The following is a 17,132-nucleotide window of genomic DNA, read 5'->3' as shown; positions in this document are numbered from 1 at the left end:
GTGTAGGTAAGGATGTGCGTTCAATAGCCTAGATAATTGACAAGTTAATAGAAAAATACTATAATAGTGTAATTGTTTCTAAAGTTTTATATTGAGCTGTCAGGGGCTTGAACTCCCGGTCAGAAATTCAGTCCCACTTTGTTCCAAGTCAGACATGTAATTCAGCGCATCAGACAAAATAATGAACATCCTCGCTGAACATTTCCACAAATTTTGAGCTTTGTTGTTTATGATTAGAAGTCAAAATGTAATCATATGGCAACCAACATAATTCATTACAACCTAAACCCTGAATTATTTAAGTAAAACATTTCTATTATATTATGAAATCTAATACCTTTTATTGATATATTTAAAAATAAAAGGACACAATTATCAACATATTTCTATATTTATTTTTATATTTATTTTTTTTAGATATTTATATATATTTTTATATTCATTTAATTTTGAGTATTATGGTGCTCCATAGCTAACTAACATCATTGTTAATTGTTAATGCAAGATTATTTTGTCTCTCTCTCCCTCTGCCTCATTTTGTACCTCACTGATAAAGTCCATCTAAAACATTAAACTCTTCGATGATGGCTGTGTAGATATGTTTATATTTGTGGGGCTAATGGCGTCTTATTAATTTGTTTTAGGTTTATTTTGTGACGTAGTTTCTGAGACAACACATCTTTTTATGCTCCTGAAATAATGGATTTTTAGACAGCGATCATTTGCGTTTCACCCACGAGGCTGCAGATTGTACTGCATTTATGGGGTTGGGCACCAGATTGATACAGGTTGTTGACACAAGATGAACTTTCCAGAAATCCAGTGAGAGGGGGGGAAATCTTAAGAGGGGACCTTAGGGAATTCATTCTTCACTGCCATGCCTTTCCGGAGGTGCCAGGACAGCACGGGCCCGTCGTATCAAAGGCTGCCGTGAGACGGCCACGCTCGTTAGAGAACACACGTTCCATTCGCCGTTTTTAATCATCCCAGAGTTCCACATTAATTAATTGCTTCAGGAAGATATTTGATGTCTGTGTGTTGAAGGAACGCCTGCAATTCCCATGACAAGTATATTTTAGGCGACCCGATTCAAATCAGACCCAAGCTTGTGTGAGGGGAAAGAATCACTCAGGGGGGGGTAAACAGATCTGCAAATGGTTTGTTCTTATCGAGCCTCAGCCCAGTGGGGGTACAGATCTTTTAAATAAGCGAATGTGACTGGGTTTTTCAATTAGTGTCTCCCTAAAAGCCGAAACGTTTCTGTACCACGACTCGCACTTCACGCTCGAATTGGGTGAAAAGGCAGAGAGTGTAAAAGCTCTGTGTTTGGGGAGCTGAAAGGGGGGGCAGCGACAGTCAGCTGGTGTCTGTGTGCAGCCACAGCCCTAATCGGACTCCAGCTCTGAGGCCGGGAGCCGGAGACTCTGCCGTAATCCCCAGACCTTCACAGATCCGGGCCTTAAAGTCACTGTACCAAAAAAGAGGGGGGGGGCTCTCAGTTTGAAATAAAAACAGGACTTGACTTTTCCCATGATGCACTTTCCTCTGGAGAATAGGCCAGTGTGGCAGGGTGCTAGGATTATAGGAGATTTTCTGACTCTTCATTGTTGTTCATCCATAAATAGCAACAAGACCCTGGCAAACATCTCCAGATCCCAGGGTCTCTCTCAGTACACTCTTCTAGCTTTGCTCTGTGTTAAGGCAAACAATGGGATAAGTCTTATCTTTCGACTGTGGGACCGTAACATCGCTCTTGGGGGCAGTGTCGCTGCTGTGGGGGCTTCATTTATCTGTGCCTCATTACATGAGCGAGGGCGGCTTGATCTCTGCTAACTGGGGATCCAGTTTCCTTAAGGGCCTCATGTTTGGGTGATTCCTGCAAACGTGGGTCTGACTCAGTTTGGACGCAGTCAGCCAGTGAAGGAGTTTAAAACCTAACAGCGTTATTAGCTTTAACAAAAATTAAATCTGCAAAAAATATTTTCATAAACTGAAATAAGATACAAAAATAAAATTAAAAACTAAAACTCCATAAAAATATTGCTTCTGAAACTAACAAATTAGAAACAAGTGACAAATACTTTCTTTTACTGTTTTTTTTTAACATTATTTAGCTAAAGTAATGATTTGTTTACCTTTAATGACCCTAACTATAACATGTTTTGCCATTTTTGTGGTCCTTAATGCATAATGTGCCCTGTGTGTTCATGTCAAATCTGTGTATTCATGTCAAATTCTTCAAAAAAGCTGTACAGCTATCAGAGGTATGATGGGGTATAGGTCTGCTGATGGAGGTATGATGGGGTATAGGTCTGCTGATGGAGGTATGATGGGGTATAGGTCTGCTGATGGAGGTATGATGGGATATAGGTCTGCTGATGGAGATATGATGGGGTATAGGTCTGCTGATGGAGATATGATGGTGTATAGGTCTGCTGATGGAGGTATGACGTGGTATAGGTCTGCTGATGGAGATATGATGGGGTATAGGTCTGCTGATGGAGGTATGATGGGGTATAGGTCTGCTGATGGAGGTATGATGGGATATAGGTCTGCTGATGGAGGTATGATGGGGTATAGGTCTGCTGATGGAGATATGATGGGGTATAGGTCTGCTGATGGAGATATGATGGGGTATAGGTCTGCTGATGGAGGTATGATGGGATATAGGTCTGCTGATGGAGGTATGATGGGATATAGGTCTGCTGATGGAGATATGATGGGGTATAGGTCTGCCGATGGAGGTATGATGGGGTATAGGTCTGCTGATGGAGGTATGATGGGGTATAGGTCTGCCGAGGGAGGTATGATGGGGTATAGGTCTGCTGATGGAGGTATGATGGGGTATAGGTCTGCTGATGGAGGTATGATGGGGTATAGGTCTGCTGAGGGAGGTATGATGGGGTATAGGTCTGCTGATGGAGGTATGATGGGATATAGGTCTGCCGATGGAGCTATGATGGGATATAGGTCTGCTGATGGAGGTATGATGGGGTATAGGTCTGCCGATGGAGGTATGATGGGGTATAGGTCTGCCGATGGAGCTATGATGGGGTATAGGTCTGCTGGTGGAGGTATGATGGGATATAGGTCTGCTGATGGAGATATGATGGGGTATAGGTCGGCAGCTCGGAGACGTGTGGGTCTTCGGACCTTTGGTCTGGTTCGTGCAGAACCGAACTAATTTCTCAATGGATGGAGAGATCCAGTCAGGGATGGTTTTCTGGAAGCAGGTTCTGGGTGATGTGGCAGCTGTGGCAATGGGGGGGGGGGGGTGGCGGTGACAGGCGGGTCCCCTTAAGGGCCACTCGCTATCACCAGTCCAGCTTATCCTGGTAGTGACATCACAGCGGCCCCGCCAGGCTCCGACACGGGCACAGCGGCCCCCACCAAACCGCAAGCGATTCTCATTTTTAAATGAGGACTGGCCTCTGCCTCATTCTTTTAAGGTTTAATTTTCAATGCTGAACAAAAGTCGTCAAACATTCATAATTGAGACGAAGGTGTCCATATTTCAGGAACCGTTTCTTTGGTGAAGATGCTCTGAAGGGTTAATGATTCCCTGAAGTTTTTAAACAGGAGCCTCTCATTATAAACATGAAGCCTGTAAATTATTGAGGTGGTCTCCTGTGCATGAGAAGAAAATTTACTGTAAAAAACGGCGCAGCCAGACACCAAATAAGCAACATCCTCTGTAGTATTTCCTTTGAGGGGAACTTTAAAGTAAAATTAAAAAAAAAAAAAAAAAAAAACTAAAAAGAAAAATTCAGTCTCATTATGTTACAGTGTGGAATATTGAAGCTCGGAAGGTCCTTTCTGCTCTTTCAAGTTCACTCTGCTTTTCTTTTCTTTCATCATCAAACTTATCTTCCTATCGAGTCTGCATGGGCAGGACCACCTCCACCATGTTTCGCTTTATTTTTTGGCCGCCATGATTCCAAGTCATCGGGGTCCCTGACAGCTGGGGAAGCCCGTCGCCACGCTGTGCTAGATAACACAGATCAATCCAGGCCCCTGTGTGCTGTATTGAATTTCGTAGCACAGAGAGTCTGTGATTATTGACTGAATTAAGAGGGTGCTGTCTATTGGTCCAAAGACTCTGTTTGAATGTTTCCCATGATATACATTCATTAATATGTTAAACTCCCCTTTGATAATTTGATTTCTTGTTTTAAAAAAAAAAAGAAAAAACAACAGGCACTTTTCAGAGGCACCAAATGGAATTTTATTGGGGTTTTATTTTTTTCCCGTCGATCTGTCCTCTTCACCCCTACGAAGTGATTGATTCGTTCTCTGACTGCATGGTGAAATTCAAACAACTGGATTGTGATGATTCTGCTGTATTTGTCAGGAAGATCTTCGTGTCTTTAGAACTCACTGAAGAGTGAAGAACTGAGTTTCATTCCCCTTTGAAGAAGTACTCTTATTTACTGGCTATTGAGACAGAAGAGGAAATAATACGTTTTATATAGGACTATGTCTCATTGTGCGTTGGGATGGACTGGCATCCTGCCCAGCATGTTCTCCTGCTATGTGCCACATGCTGCCTGACGTAGATCCCAGCCCCCCGATGGAGAATCGGCCACATTGCGTTATAGCTTAAAAGGAAATGGTGGAATCTAATGGATTTGACCCTACAGTCCTATAGACGCATTGTACTCCTTCCATGTGGCTCTCTTATTACAGGTTCAGGACTTCATGGATCTGATAGACCCTGTGCCTTTCATTTGAAGCCATCTTTATGTACAGAGTATAATGCTGTTACCATAGTAATTGATTGTCTGCAGGACTTAGGTCACGTTGTGCAGGAGCCTTCGGTGCTTCTGGACAAATCAGGTCAAATATGCAAAGTGGGAAAAAAGCTTCCCGTGAGCCTTTTGCAGATAAGTCAGCACTCCACGCTGGCCGGCTCCTTCCCCGGCAGAAGGCTGAGCATCAGCGTGAATCCGGTCATCAGCTGCAATAAGGAGCCCGTTGATAAGAGGTTCGGCCATCCCTCGTTTGATGTCCATGGAGAATGAAACGGCACCACGTGGGTCTGAGGTTAACAGAGACGGCTCTCAGAGCAGAGATGTCGTTAAGCTGGACTCCAGGCTTTGCCACTCTGCTGGGAGCTGCTTTAATTGGGCACCAAACCAACTGTGACGGTTGGACAGAGAGAGTGCATGCATGTCTTGATTAGGCGAGACCAGTGTGTAGCTGGAAACCATAGCTGGCACAATAGTGACAGAGAAACGTTTCTAATGACATCACTATATACGATTTAGGACCATGTGAGCAATCAGGGGCAACACCCATTGGATGCTTTCTGACTATTTGGTAATCTATGGTAGGTGTAATCTAGGAGACATCTGGAAGTACATTGCAGGACATTCAGAAGATAATCCATAGTAATTTACATTAAGGGTCCAGTTCTTCTCAGAATTTAATTAAGATAATGTTGTTACAATGTTTCTTGTTAGTCTGCAGATGTATTCAAGAGAAATTGTTGAAATGTCGAGCTCCATCTGTGATACTGGACCAAATCTGTTCCAGCGGTGAGCGGAACTGGGAGAGCGGCAGCACGTCAAATGTACTACTACGGGGGCTGCTTACCTTGGGATCTCCTGGTTGTTGAGCTCAGTACAGAGATGCTAGATGAAAGGTCTTAGCCTGATCAGGATGACTTGAATGTGAAGAGTAAATTCTGGAAATAGCTGGATGAGGGTTCAGATTTGGAACATGAGAAGAGCAGGAAAGGAGGCTGAGAGAGCCTGAGTGTATTGGCAAATGGACCTTTCCTGAGCATGGTGTGTATCCATGGGTGTCCATGGCAACAACTCTGATTGAGTGTCTGCCCGTAACTAGGCCCCCATGGGTGGAATTGGGCTCACAGTTGGTGTGGACAACAGAGAAGGAGGGTTTGAGTGTGGGTGGGCGTGTTGGGTGTGGTGAAGGACTCTGCCCTGGAAGGCGATCAGAGTGCAGCATGGCCGGCTGTTTATGGACCAGTGCCTCCAGTGTATCTGCTGGAGCCGCAGACATTCCCTCCGGGCGTCCTGTCAGATCTGCACAACCGAAACAGACAACATCGCCCACACAGAGAACCGTCTCTCAGCTGTGAAATCGTCATTGTATTAATATGCTTTATTTTTTTTTCTAGGTTTATTTTTGTCCACCAGCTGTCTGCTTGGTTGCCTTTTTGTGTTTCTGAATCATATTTTATTGAAAGGACATCATTTAGCTGCAGAAAATTCCTTTCTTTAATTGTTTGTCTGAACGATTTCCTTGGAGATGAATGTCAGGATCATGGGTGATCTGAAGTGGAGATTGTGTGCAGTATTTACATGGCTGAGATGATAATTAACAGTATGACTGCAGTTTGCAGAAAAACATCAAACAATGGAGGGACTGTGTTCCTCTCTGAGTGTCTCAGGAATGATTGTGGGGGAATCGGTCCTGACTCCTAAACAAATCTTAGCATGATTTATGATTTTTTGAGACATTTTTTTCCTACTCATCCCCCCCCCCTTAATTGGCTATACGCCACAGGCAATGCGGAGGGAAAGTGGGGCAGTCCATACGACCGTTAATTAGGATGCACCGCACCCCGGTGCCCTGGCTCTCGCACAGCAGATGGGGGTCCACTCCAGCTGTGCTGTCTTCCCCCCCTGCCACATTCCACTGGCCAGGGGCTCTGCTGTCCTTGGGTCAGACCCCCACCCCCCCATCTGTTTTATTTATTAATTTGTTTGTTTGTCTATTTATCCATTTACTTATTTATTTGTCAATATATTTGCCTCTCTCCATCGTCATACTGACACATAGTGTCTCATCGCTAGACCCCCGTCATTTAAGCTTTTAGCTGAATAATTGACTCATTTTTACCAGCCCGGAGGTTAAGTGACAAAGATCACGTCCAGGTATCGTTGTCACATAAATGCTGGTCTAAGGTTGAGATTGCATTGATAACGAAGCCGAACTGACTCTGGCCTGACTCGTGCTCTCTGCATGTTCTCCCGAAGCCCAACGGGGGTTCTGAATGTTGACGTTCACCAGCTACGACCAGTCGCTCTCATTAGTGCCGGCCCATCCGATAAAAATACGACGCGCCCGTACCAGAAGCAACATCTCAGAGAGCAGGAAATAAAGAAATAAAAAAGACAAAAGCCCTACTTTTGAAAACTTAATTATACCTCCCCAAAAATGCATGTCATCAGCGCAACAATGAGATGTACATCACTGAGTAGCTAATTGAGCGTAAGAAGGAAGCCTCTTCTTATCCTGCGACAAGAAGCACGACATCAACTTATGGGAGGTGAACAGGAGCAGCCAATTACCTGGAACGGCTTTGTACTGGGTGGTTGTCACGGAGATGTAACCGGTGAGGGGGGGGGGGGGGGGGGAGAGGGACAAAGCAGCAGAGATGCCCGCTGTTAGATCCCTACACTCCCCAGCATGATCTCAGCGACCTCCCCCCTTAAATGACAAACTGGCTGAGCGTGCGTCCTCCCCCCTCCTCAAGGGGACCATTCTTTTAGGGCACTTTTCCGCTGATGGTATAGGGGCACGTTTCAAGTCGCCGATTTGCTTTTTTAAAAACCGTCGACCGAAGCCATGCATTACGTAAGCGAGCTCTGAGTCAAAATTTCACCTAAAGAAGACGGCAAGTCTGCGAGCCACCTTCAGCATTTCTCCCAAGGTGGCCTATCATCTCGGGGGGGGGCGTGTCGCTCAGGGTCGCCGCCCATGTGAGAGCTGCATTAACTCCAGGCTCGTCGGAGGGTCTGACAGGCCGTGGGCTGACGTGGGCTGTTAGGCTGCCCCTTGTCTGCACACACACGCACCGTATCTGTCAAGAGGTAATTCAACAAGACAGAGATCTATACCGGCGTGGATCCACAGCACCACCTGCATGGATTTTCCTGTTGTGGCGCTCGTGTCCCTTTTCTGGTGAATGCAGGCCCCCAGATCGAAGGTCACAATCGCTGCAAATGAAACACTTCGTTAGTCAAATGTTGGGAGGTGGTGCGGTGCCGGGGGGGGGGGGGGGTGTTTTTGGTCCCTTCATCTGTCTGATCTAAGTCTCTGAGATGCATTTGAAGATCATTCGAATTTAATGTATTTTTTTCCCTGTTTATACATTGAGCACTTTTCTGTGCAATTGTTCAAAGTCACTGAATTTCAAATAAGGGGTGGGGACAGAAAAAAGAGCTGTTCAGCAAGCGCATTTTTTATCTTTTTTTTTCTTTTTTAGCCTAACAGCCCGTGACATCTTCTGCATTGATATTCAAATTAGAACAGAGCTTTGGACAGTCTCAGATTAAATCCACCAGCTATTTGTTCACAGTGCGTATTCTGTCCGGCATCTCGCTTCATTGCCGTCCGAGCTTAAGGGGATTAGAGAGGCATAAACAAGCACAGATACGCCATGAGACTTGTCTCACCGCTGTTGTCTTTATCTCCCCCCACAAATAGCGATTGTTCAGATCAGGGACGCAGAAAGATCAGAAGTGAGCAGGGTTTTTTTTTTTTTCGTTCTAGAAGGTTCAGAGACGGTTGCTGGTCAGGGTGTGTGTTCTGGTGGTTCTGTGTCAGGCGGGCCGGCCGCTGAGGTCAGGTTGTGATGGGTTGAAGGTGGGATCCGGGGTGGGGGGGGGGGGGGCTGTAACGGTATGAGGAGTGCAGACTGCACAGTCCTAGGGCAGTATTAAGTAGCTCAGCTGCACTTTCAGCCCCAGAACCCCCCAGCCCAAAATCCTTCTAGTCTGAAACACAGGCAATACCTGGAGGGGGGAGTTATCCAAGTATTACATCATTGTATGAAAGAACTGGTTAAACAGAGCCGATGCCACCAGAGACATTAGTTTGATATTGGTTTATATAAGAGTAATAAAAATAATTTCTTACGACAAAAGTGGGCATTTAGAGTAAAATTGCTGTATTTCAAATAAATATCCAAGCAAAGAACAAATGGTGGACAGGCTCAGGTTTCAGCAGGTGCTTCTATCTAGACCTACCGGGGTACTGGACATTACATCCATCTTCCAAGCACTTTCCCTGGCTGGGGCCACTGGGGAGCCTGGAGCCCATCCCAGACTGCATAGATCGCAGGCAGGGGTGCCAGCCCCTCACAGGGCACACACACCACGGGCAGTTTAGGTTAGCGGCGTGTCTGTGGACTGCGGGAGGATACCTCCGTGACAGAGGGGGAGAATGCCACCTCCACACACTCAGCAGAGAGAGGATTTCAGGCCCAGACCTGAAGGCATGAGGCTGTACTGCCATCCACTGAGCCACCCTGGGCATTATAATGCGACTTATTTACCCCTTTATGTACCGAACCGGGAGTCTTGGTGCCTTGGTGGTTAGTACTGTGACCTCTAGATCAGGGTTCGACTTCTGCCCTTGGCTTTGTGGCGTTCTACATGTGTCTACGTGGGTTTGCTTCAGAGTCCGACATACAAACACTGTGTGGAAAAACGTACTGGGACACTTGGCCATTACACCCATTGCAACTTTTATGACGCCCCATTCAAGACATTCTTCAATTCTTCATAATTCTATGCTTCCAACTTTATGGGAACAGCTTGGGTAAGGCGGCCATTGCTGTTCCAGCATGACTGTACCCCAGCGCACAAAGCAAGGTCCATAAAAACCTATGATGCCTATGGATTTAGAATGGGGTGTCATGAAAGCTCCTGTAGGTGTGATGGCCAGGTGTCCCAAAGCATATGTCCATATAGAATTATAAGTGTATACATACATACATACACACATACATACATACATACATACACACACACATACATACATACATACACACATACATACATACACACATACATACATACACACATACACACATACATACATACATACATACATACATACATACACACATACATACATACACACATACATACAAATAGACCATTTGGGCTTTAAGCACAGTGGCCCTGATGTTAGTGATGTTGCATATTTCTTTAGCTCATTTCCATTTTCCAGGAGATGTTTTTTTTTCCAAACTGGTATTCAAGTCATGGATTGCAGCCCAGAGTCTTGTGGTTACAAGTGCAGGTGCTTTTCCCTGCTGCTGAAGCAGATGCGCATGGGTGCCCCCCCTCCGGCCAGGCCTGCTCTTGGGGTGGGGTCGCTTAGGTCTGCTGCATCCCGATCGAGCTGGATGGACTGAAACAGCAAAGCCCCTCAAACTGGGGGTGGAGGGCTGTTGCTTATCTACCCCACGCCTCCTTCAGACTTCCCTCTCTTCATTTCTCCTTCTTTCTCTCTCCTTGTCTCCCCTGAAAAGGGAAACTGTCGGTGATGATTCTGTGCACAGACAACATTCTTTATTTATGGGTGCGAGGCAAATACAATCCAGGTCAATATATAGACTTGATGAGAGGAATCGCAGCCTGTTCGATATCAGCTGAATCTCCCTTTCTGTTACACTGAAAGCTAGCAGCTTCTCACAGACTCTTGTGAAAGGGGGGGGGGGGGGGGGGGTGCACAGGCGAGGCGAAAAGGCAGATGGAAGGACGTGACGAATTTTACAGGAGTGTCATTTTCCTATATGAAAGAATCCTTGGGCTAAATGATAAAAATGCAGTGTGCTGAAGAGTGGCTGGTACCCGGCACAGAGAGCAGCAGCAGTGCTGGGCAATGGAGGAGGAGCAGCAATACCCGCGGAGACTGGAGAGTACCTCTGGGTGTGAGAGGCTGAGACGACTGCAGCAGGGCTGTAATGAGGCAGGCGGGCTAATGAGGGGCACTGACTCACAACGAGGCAAGCAGGTTAGCGAGGGGCACTGACTCACAACGAGGCAAGCAGGTTAGCGAGGGGCACTGACTCACAACGAGGCAAGCAGGTTAGTGAGGGGCACTGATTCACAACGAGGCAAGCAGGTTAGTGAGGGGCACTGACTCACAACGAGGCAGGCAGGTTAGTGAGGGACACTGACTCACAATGAGGCAGGTCAGAGAAGGGTACTGACTCACAACAAGGCAAGCAGGTTAGTGAGGGGCACTGACTCACAACGAGGCAAGCAGGTTAGTGAGGGGCACTGACTCACAACGAGGCAGGCAGGTTAGTGAGGGGCACTGACTCACGACGAGGCAGGCAGGTTAGTGACGGGCACTGACTCACAACAAGGCAGGTTGGTAAGGGGCACTGACTCACAACGAGGCAGGTTAGTGAAGGGCACTGACTCACAACGAGGCAGGCAGGTTAGTGACGGGCACTGACTCACAGCGAGGCAGGCAGGTTAGTGAGGGGCACTGACTCACGACGAGGCAGGCAGGTTAGGGTGGTGCTGACTAACTTACAGGGGAAACCATGTATCGACAGGTGAGCAAAAGGTTGATCGGAAGGTTTAGTCTCAGAAACAGAACACCATTTGTTCCCCAGATCATTATGCAGCACTGTGAGTAAATGGGGGAAATGTGTAAAATTGCTGGGGCTTTGTAAGTCTGCTGTACACATAAGCGATCGGTTTCCGGGGAGCAGACGGGATTCGTTCTGCGTTCCTGGACACTGCTGGCATATAAAGGCAGCAGCGCCCGTCCGATCCAGCTCCCGTTGAGCGTCTTTGCATAGGCCCCCCCTCACAGCCATCCTTGCTTCTCTCCCCCCACACAGGAGACGAGTGGTACCTGTGCCGGCTGAGCCTGCGTGCACCTGGCATGTCAGACCTGCAGTGGGCCATGTTCCCGTTCCCCTACCTGGCCGCCATTGGGCCCAACACAGCCCCAGGCGCCACGGTTTACCGACTGTCAGCCCGTCGCACCTCTGACTCTTCGGGCTCCTTGCGCTTTCTGCTGGTGGAGGGTAAGTCATCCTTCCCATACACCGGTCTAAAGAGGAGCGAGTACTGGCAGGAGGATTGGGGGGGGGGGGGTTTGTATATGTATGTGTAGCTATCAAAGTGCCATTCTGCCGTGATTTTAATCTGTCTTAGATAAAACTGTCAGGTAAGTAAAGTGGCTAAAACATTCGGAATCATGGTTACGAAGTCCGCGTGTCTGTGCTTCAGCTATCCAACTTTCTGAACCCACTTCTGCTATGACATGTGAAGCCCCCAGTTAATGGGTCCCCTGGTCATTTCCCAGGGTTATTAAAATTATTTTTCGTGGGGGGGGGGAGATACCCTTCATCCGCACCTCACTTTAAAAATTCTCCATCATTCGGCAACTGCCGATTATCGAGCGACAGCTGTGGAGAAGCACCTTGGTAGAGGAGAAATTTAAATGTTTCGTTTTAATAACCATTCGCAGTGTTGTTTAACGGGCCTGTCAGTGCACTGAAGATTTAAATTGATTACTCTGCCACCTTGTGGAATCACCTCCTTTTCATCTAGTCACGAAGAAGTAAGGACATCTGAAAAATTGTTTTGACTGAGAACACTGCAGGGGTTCCGGAGCCTAAGTTACACAGATGTGTTTATAAAATGGCAGGTCGCAGAGTCCTGGCTAAAAAGCACACTGCTGTCACTATGCAGCATATCTAGTGATGCCCAGGTCCTCAGGCTGGTCTCCTTTGTGGTGACTAATAAAGCAGATATAATAGGTAGTCACAAAAGGTCCTAAAGAGACTCATTAGTGTCCTCAATGGCTCTGAAATGAGAAGATACTGGACCCTCTCTGCTCCAACATCTGTGAAATGGGACCAGCCTGGACCCTATGTGTCAGTAAAATAGCTATAAAAGGGAGCCAGTGTTGGACCTTGGTGACAGCAGTGATTTTGCAGTAGTACTGAGCTGTCAAGCTGTGTGGGTGGGGCTGAGCGATGTGGGCTGGGTCAAGCTGTGTGGGTGGGGCTGAGCGGTGTGGGCGGGGTCAAGCTGTGGGTGGGGCTGAGAGGTGTGGGCGGGGTCAAGCTGTGTGGGTGTGGTTGAGCCGTGTGGGCGGGGTCATGCTGTGTGGGTGGGGCTGAGCGGTGTGGGCGGGGTCAAGCTGTGTGGGTGGGGCTGAGCCGTGTGGGCGGGGTCATGCTGTGTGGGTGGGGCTGAGCCGTGTGGGCGGGGTCAAGCTGTGTGGGTGTGGTTGAGCCGTGTGAGCAGGGCTGAGCCGTGGGCTCTGCTATTGGGTCCAGCAAGGAGCAGCTGTTCTCATCTGAGCGCCTGCCAGTGCTTGGGGGGTACGAGGTTAAAGTGACCCGCAAGCAAGAGCCCGGCCCCTGACACTGCAGCAGCTGCCGGATGGGAGCTTGGAGACCCCTCCCCCCTTGCTGCCCTCCCCTGTTATGAGCTAAATCTAACCCACAGCACTTATTATAGAGCTGAGAGTTATTCCTTAGACATATAAACTATTCACCTAATAGCACTTCTTGCCGGAATTATGAGAATCAGAGTAGTGCCTGTTGTGTGTGGTGTTTTTCCCCTAAAATGGTCCACTCTGTCTTGGCTTCCAGGAGGGGAGGGCCGGTTTGAGGTCGACCCAGCGTCCGGGGAGATTCGGACCACGGAGCAGCCGTTGACGCTCAACAAGGAGTATGTGCTGACGGTGCAGGTGGAGGACTTTCTGGCCCAGAGGGGCTCGCTGGCGAGCGTGGCCGTCCTGGTGGGCTTCCGCCCACCCCAGTTCACCAACGCCTCCTACACGGCCTTCGCTCCAGAGAGCACGGCAGCCGGGCAGGCGTGAGTGCGGGGCGGGGGAGGGGGGGGGCAGGGGGTAGGGGAAGGGCAGAGAGATTGGAAACAAGAAGCCAGCCATCGGGCATGGCTGCCCCAAGCAGCGTCGCATTATGTTCTGCATGAACAGATGTGCCCTCCAGAGCAGCAGAGGCTGCGTGAGAATGGGGAGAGGGCTCTGGGAGGGCATGGCGGGGGCGCAGATGTGCCATGTTGTCACAGGGCTCAGAATTAAAAACTGTCGCAAACCCAAATATTTATCAGATAAACATGTAAACATGATCAGAGTGTCTGAGCTCCTGCAGCAAGCAGCACTTTGTGCTTAATGAGGGTTAGATTCCTCGCTGCTTTGCTGCATGATCCCTGTGCTGCATGATCCCTGTGCTGCATGATCCCTGTGCTGCATGATCCCTGTGCTGCATGATCCCTGTGCTGCATGGTGTCACAGCCGTCCCGCTTTTTCACTGTCACCTGTTTCTTTAAGAGCGTTTTTATTTACACGCACCTGTACCCCCTGCCCCCAGCATCACCGTGGTGCAGGCCGTATCGTTCCAGCGACAGAGCCTCTCCTACACGTTGGTGATGAACCCCGGCAATCTGTTCAGCATCAACCAGGAGAGCGGCGCCGTGAGCCTGACCCGAGCCGTGGACTACGAGGGAGGCCAGCACCTGTATCACCTGCAGATCCGCGCCTCCGAACCAGGAACGGGCCTGAGCAGCTTGGCAGAGGTAGTATGATCTCAGACATTCGCATGTGTAAAAACACAGAGGCACATCACACACAATCATAGAAACACAACTATAGGAGAATGCCAGCACACGTAAACAATCATATACAGACACACCTACAGCAACACACACACGTAAACAATCACAGACACACACACGTAAACAATCACAGACACACCTACAGTAACACACACGTAAACAATCATATACAGACACACCTACAGTAACACACACACGTAAACAATCACAGACACACACACGTAAACAATCACAGACACACACACGTAAACAATCACAGACACACCTACAGTAACACACACGTAAACAATCACAGACACACACACGTAAACAATCACAGACACACCTACAGTAACACACACACGTAAACAATCACAGACACACACACGTAAACAATCACAGACACACCTACAGTAACACACACGTAAACAATCACACAGACACACACGTAAACAATCACACAGACACACACACGTAAACAATCACACAGACACACACACGTAAACAATCACACAGACACACACACGTAAACAATCACACAGACACACCTACAGCAACACTCAGGCACGTGTAAACAATCATGTAAACATGTAAACAGTCATACACAGGCACACAGTCGCACACGTAACCCTGTCCGGCCAGTGGGCTCAAACTCGTGGTGGGGCCCTGTGGACAGGCTCGTCATTTATTCCCAGCATGCTTTTCTGCGCTCCACTTTGTCACCCCGGCCACCGGCTCCCTAGCTTAATGAGCGTTGGAGTTGCCGGAGGGCTGGTGTCGGCCGTCTTGTGGTGGCTCAGCCTGCCAGATATTTATAGCAGTTCCGCTTCAGACAGGGCCTGCAGTCAGGCAGGTTGCGGCAGGCCTCCCGTAATGACGGCCTAATGGCCGCGTGGTGCCAGCACACAGCCGCCTGTGATGCTCTTACTCTGTGATCTCATTAGGATCAGGGCCCCTCCGCTTTGTTACTTAGGGGAGCTCGGGGAGCAGTGCGTCTAACGAGAGCCGGCTGTCACACGTGCCGGCAGAGCCTCTGTGACAGAAAGCCAAAGGGCCCGTTTGATCTGATCTGTTTGTTTTTCCTGGTCTCTCATCGTATTCTCCCCGGCGCCTCCATTCTGTAACTCGGAAGATCAGAAATAACAGAAGTGAGAAAAAAGTTCCGTAGTAGTGTACATCGCCCATGAGGGGCACCAGCTGGGTCTTAGACACCCTTTTCAGGGAGATGGACTGAATTAACCTCATAGTACCTCTGTGGTTCATTAATCAGTTACAGTCTTTCAGTGCGACTTCAACACTGCTATGGAGTTCTTGGTCATTGCATGGACTCCGTCACTAAGGGACAGCAAAGGAAAGGTCTGTTCTTTGGAGGGTAAATTAAACATGATGAAGATGACAGGTTATCTCAATGGCTGACAGCTTAGGTGCTGCTATATGTTTGTTCAGGATAATGATTATTATTATTGCTGTTATTATCATATGAGGATTATGTCTGGTTTTGTTGGGAGATCCAGGGTCCCAGTGTACTTCTTCACTCCTCTCTCTAAGCCTCGACTGGCCTTGGTGCTGTCTGTCAGTATGCCCCCCCCCCCCTCACTCTCCCCCACCCCCTGGCACGGCTGTTCCTCTGCGATAAGGGCCCAGCCGGGAGTCTCGCGCCAGCGTGACTAACTTTGCCGTTGGAGTCCACCACCGGTTTTCTGCTCAGCAGAGCAGGGTCCTGACAGCTCTCCAAACAGCAGGGGGCCGCGAGACCGGAGCAGAAGCAGAGGGTGGGGTTGTGGGGGGGGGGGAGAAGATAAAGCAAATTGTAATTTTCGACCAACGTGTTTTCAGGCCAGGTCGATTTGGAGGGGGGGACAACGGTGACTGATGTCATGGGAAGGTGCACCGTGTCAGAGTGGGGGCATGTGGGGGTCAACAATACAAGGCGCTGGGAAGAGGCAACCCCCCCACCTGCTAACATGATAGCCTCTGTCCAATCTCACCCCCACCTTCTAACATGATAGCCTCTGTCCAAACTCACCCCCACCTGCTAACACGATGCTATAGCCTCTGTCTGGACTCACCCCCACCTGCTAACACGATGCTATAGCCTCTGTCTGGACTCCCCCCCCCAGCCTTTGCTAACAGACTCTGTCCCATTCCCAGGTGGTGGTGCACATCACTGATGAGAACGACTGCACCCCCGAGTTCATGCATTCCATATACAGCCGGGACAGTGTTGCTGAGGTCACGCCCCCTGGAAGCTCCCTGCTGCAAGGTACAGTAGCGTTTAACATAGTGCCCGAGTCCGCAAGGCCCACGGACCCCGGAAGAGCTGCTAATCAGACATGTAGGAGTGTAAACCCACCACAAGCGTGCTTTCAGCACAGGGCGGACTCTAATCGCAAGGCATGTGGTGCCATTTATCCCGTAGATGGCGCTAATGGCATTAATGGCCTTTCCAGAAAGGCTCTGTTAAGAATCCAGGAGGACTCAGTTTACCAGCTGCTGCCCCCCCCCTGAGGTGAAGCTCCTTTGACCTTGATGGGGCGACACTGCAGGGCACTTGCCTTTTCCCAAATGCTAAGCTGCACAGCGATTGGCTAGTGGGCAGGTAGGGAGGGGGGGATCACACATGCGGTTTGAAAAATAATTAAGAAATAATTAATTACAGCAGGGTTTTCTGGCTGTGAGATAGATAGTAATCAAAGTCTGCTTGCGGCTGCGGGAGCAAGGCAGAGGAGACTGTGCTCCTTCCGAGGAAGGGGGCGCTCTCGCCACAGTGTCGTA

The 17,132-nt window shown here is 48.7% G+C and overlaps 1 protein-coding gene across 2 annotated transcripts in view; it reads left to right on the top strand.

The window, feature by feature from the left end:
- Positions 1–17,132, top strand: part of LOC111835807 (neural-cadherin) — an 84,382-nt gene that overhangs the window by 29,905 nt on the left and 37,345 nt on the right. For both annotated transcript variants that reach the window (XM_072716921.1, XM_072716920.1), the window contains exons 2-5: positions 11,621–11,809; positions 13,391–13,616; positions 14,135–14,339; positions 16,509–16,620. In XM_072716921.1, the coding sequence (XP_072573022.1) occupies positions 11,621–11,809; positions 13,391–13,616; positions 14,135–14,339; positions 16,509–16,620 (732 nt within the window). The remainder of the gene's footprint in view (positions 1–11,620; positions 11,810–13,390; positions 13,617–14,134; positions 14,340–16,508; positions 16,621–17,132) is intronic.

Source organism: Paramormyrops kingsleyae, chromosome 9, assembly GCF_048594095.1.
Source record: "Paramormyrops kingsleyae isolate MSU_618 chromosome 9, PKINGS_0.4, whole genome shotgun sequence".
NCBI classification, from domain to species: Eukaryota; Metazoa; Chordata; class Actinopteri; order Osteoglossiformes; family Mormyridae; genus Paramormyrops; species Paramormyrops kingsleyae.
This window is presented reverse-complemented; position numbering and strand designations above follow the sequence as displayed.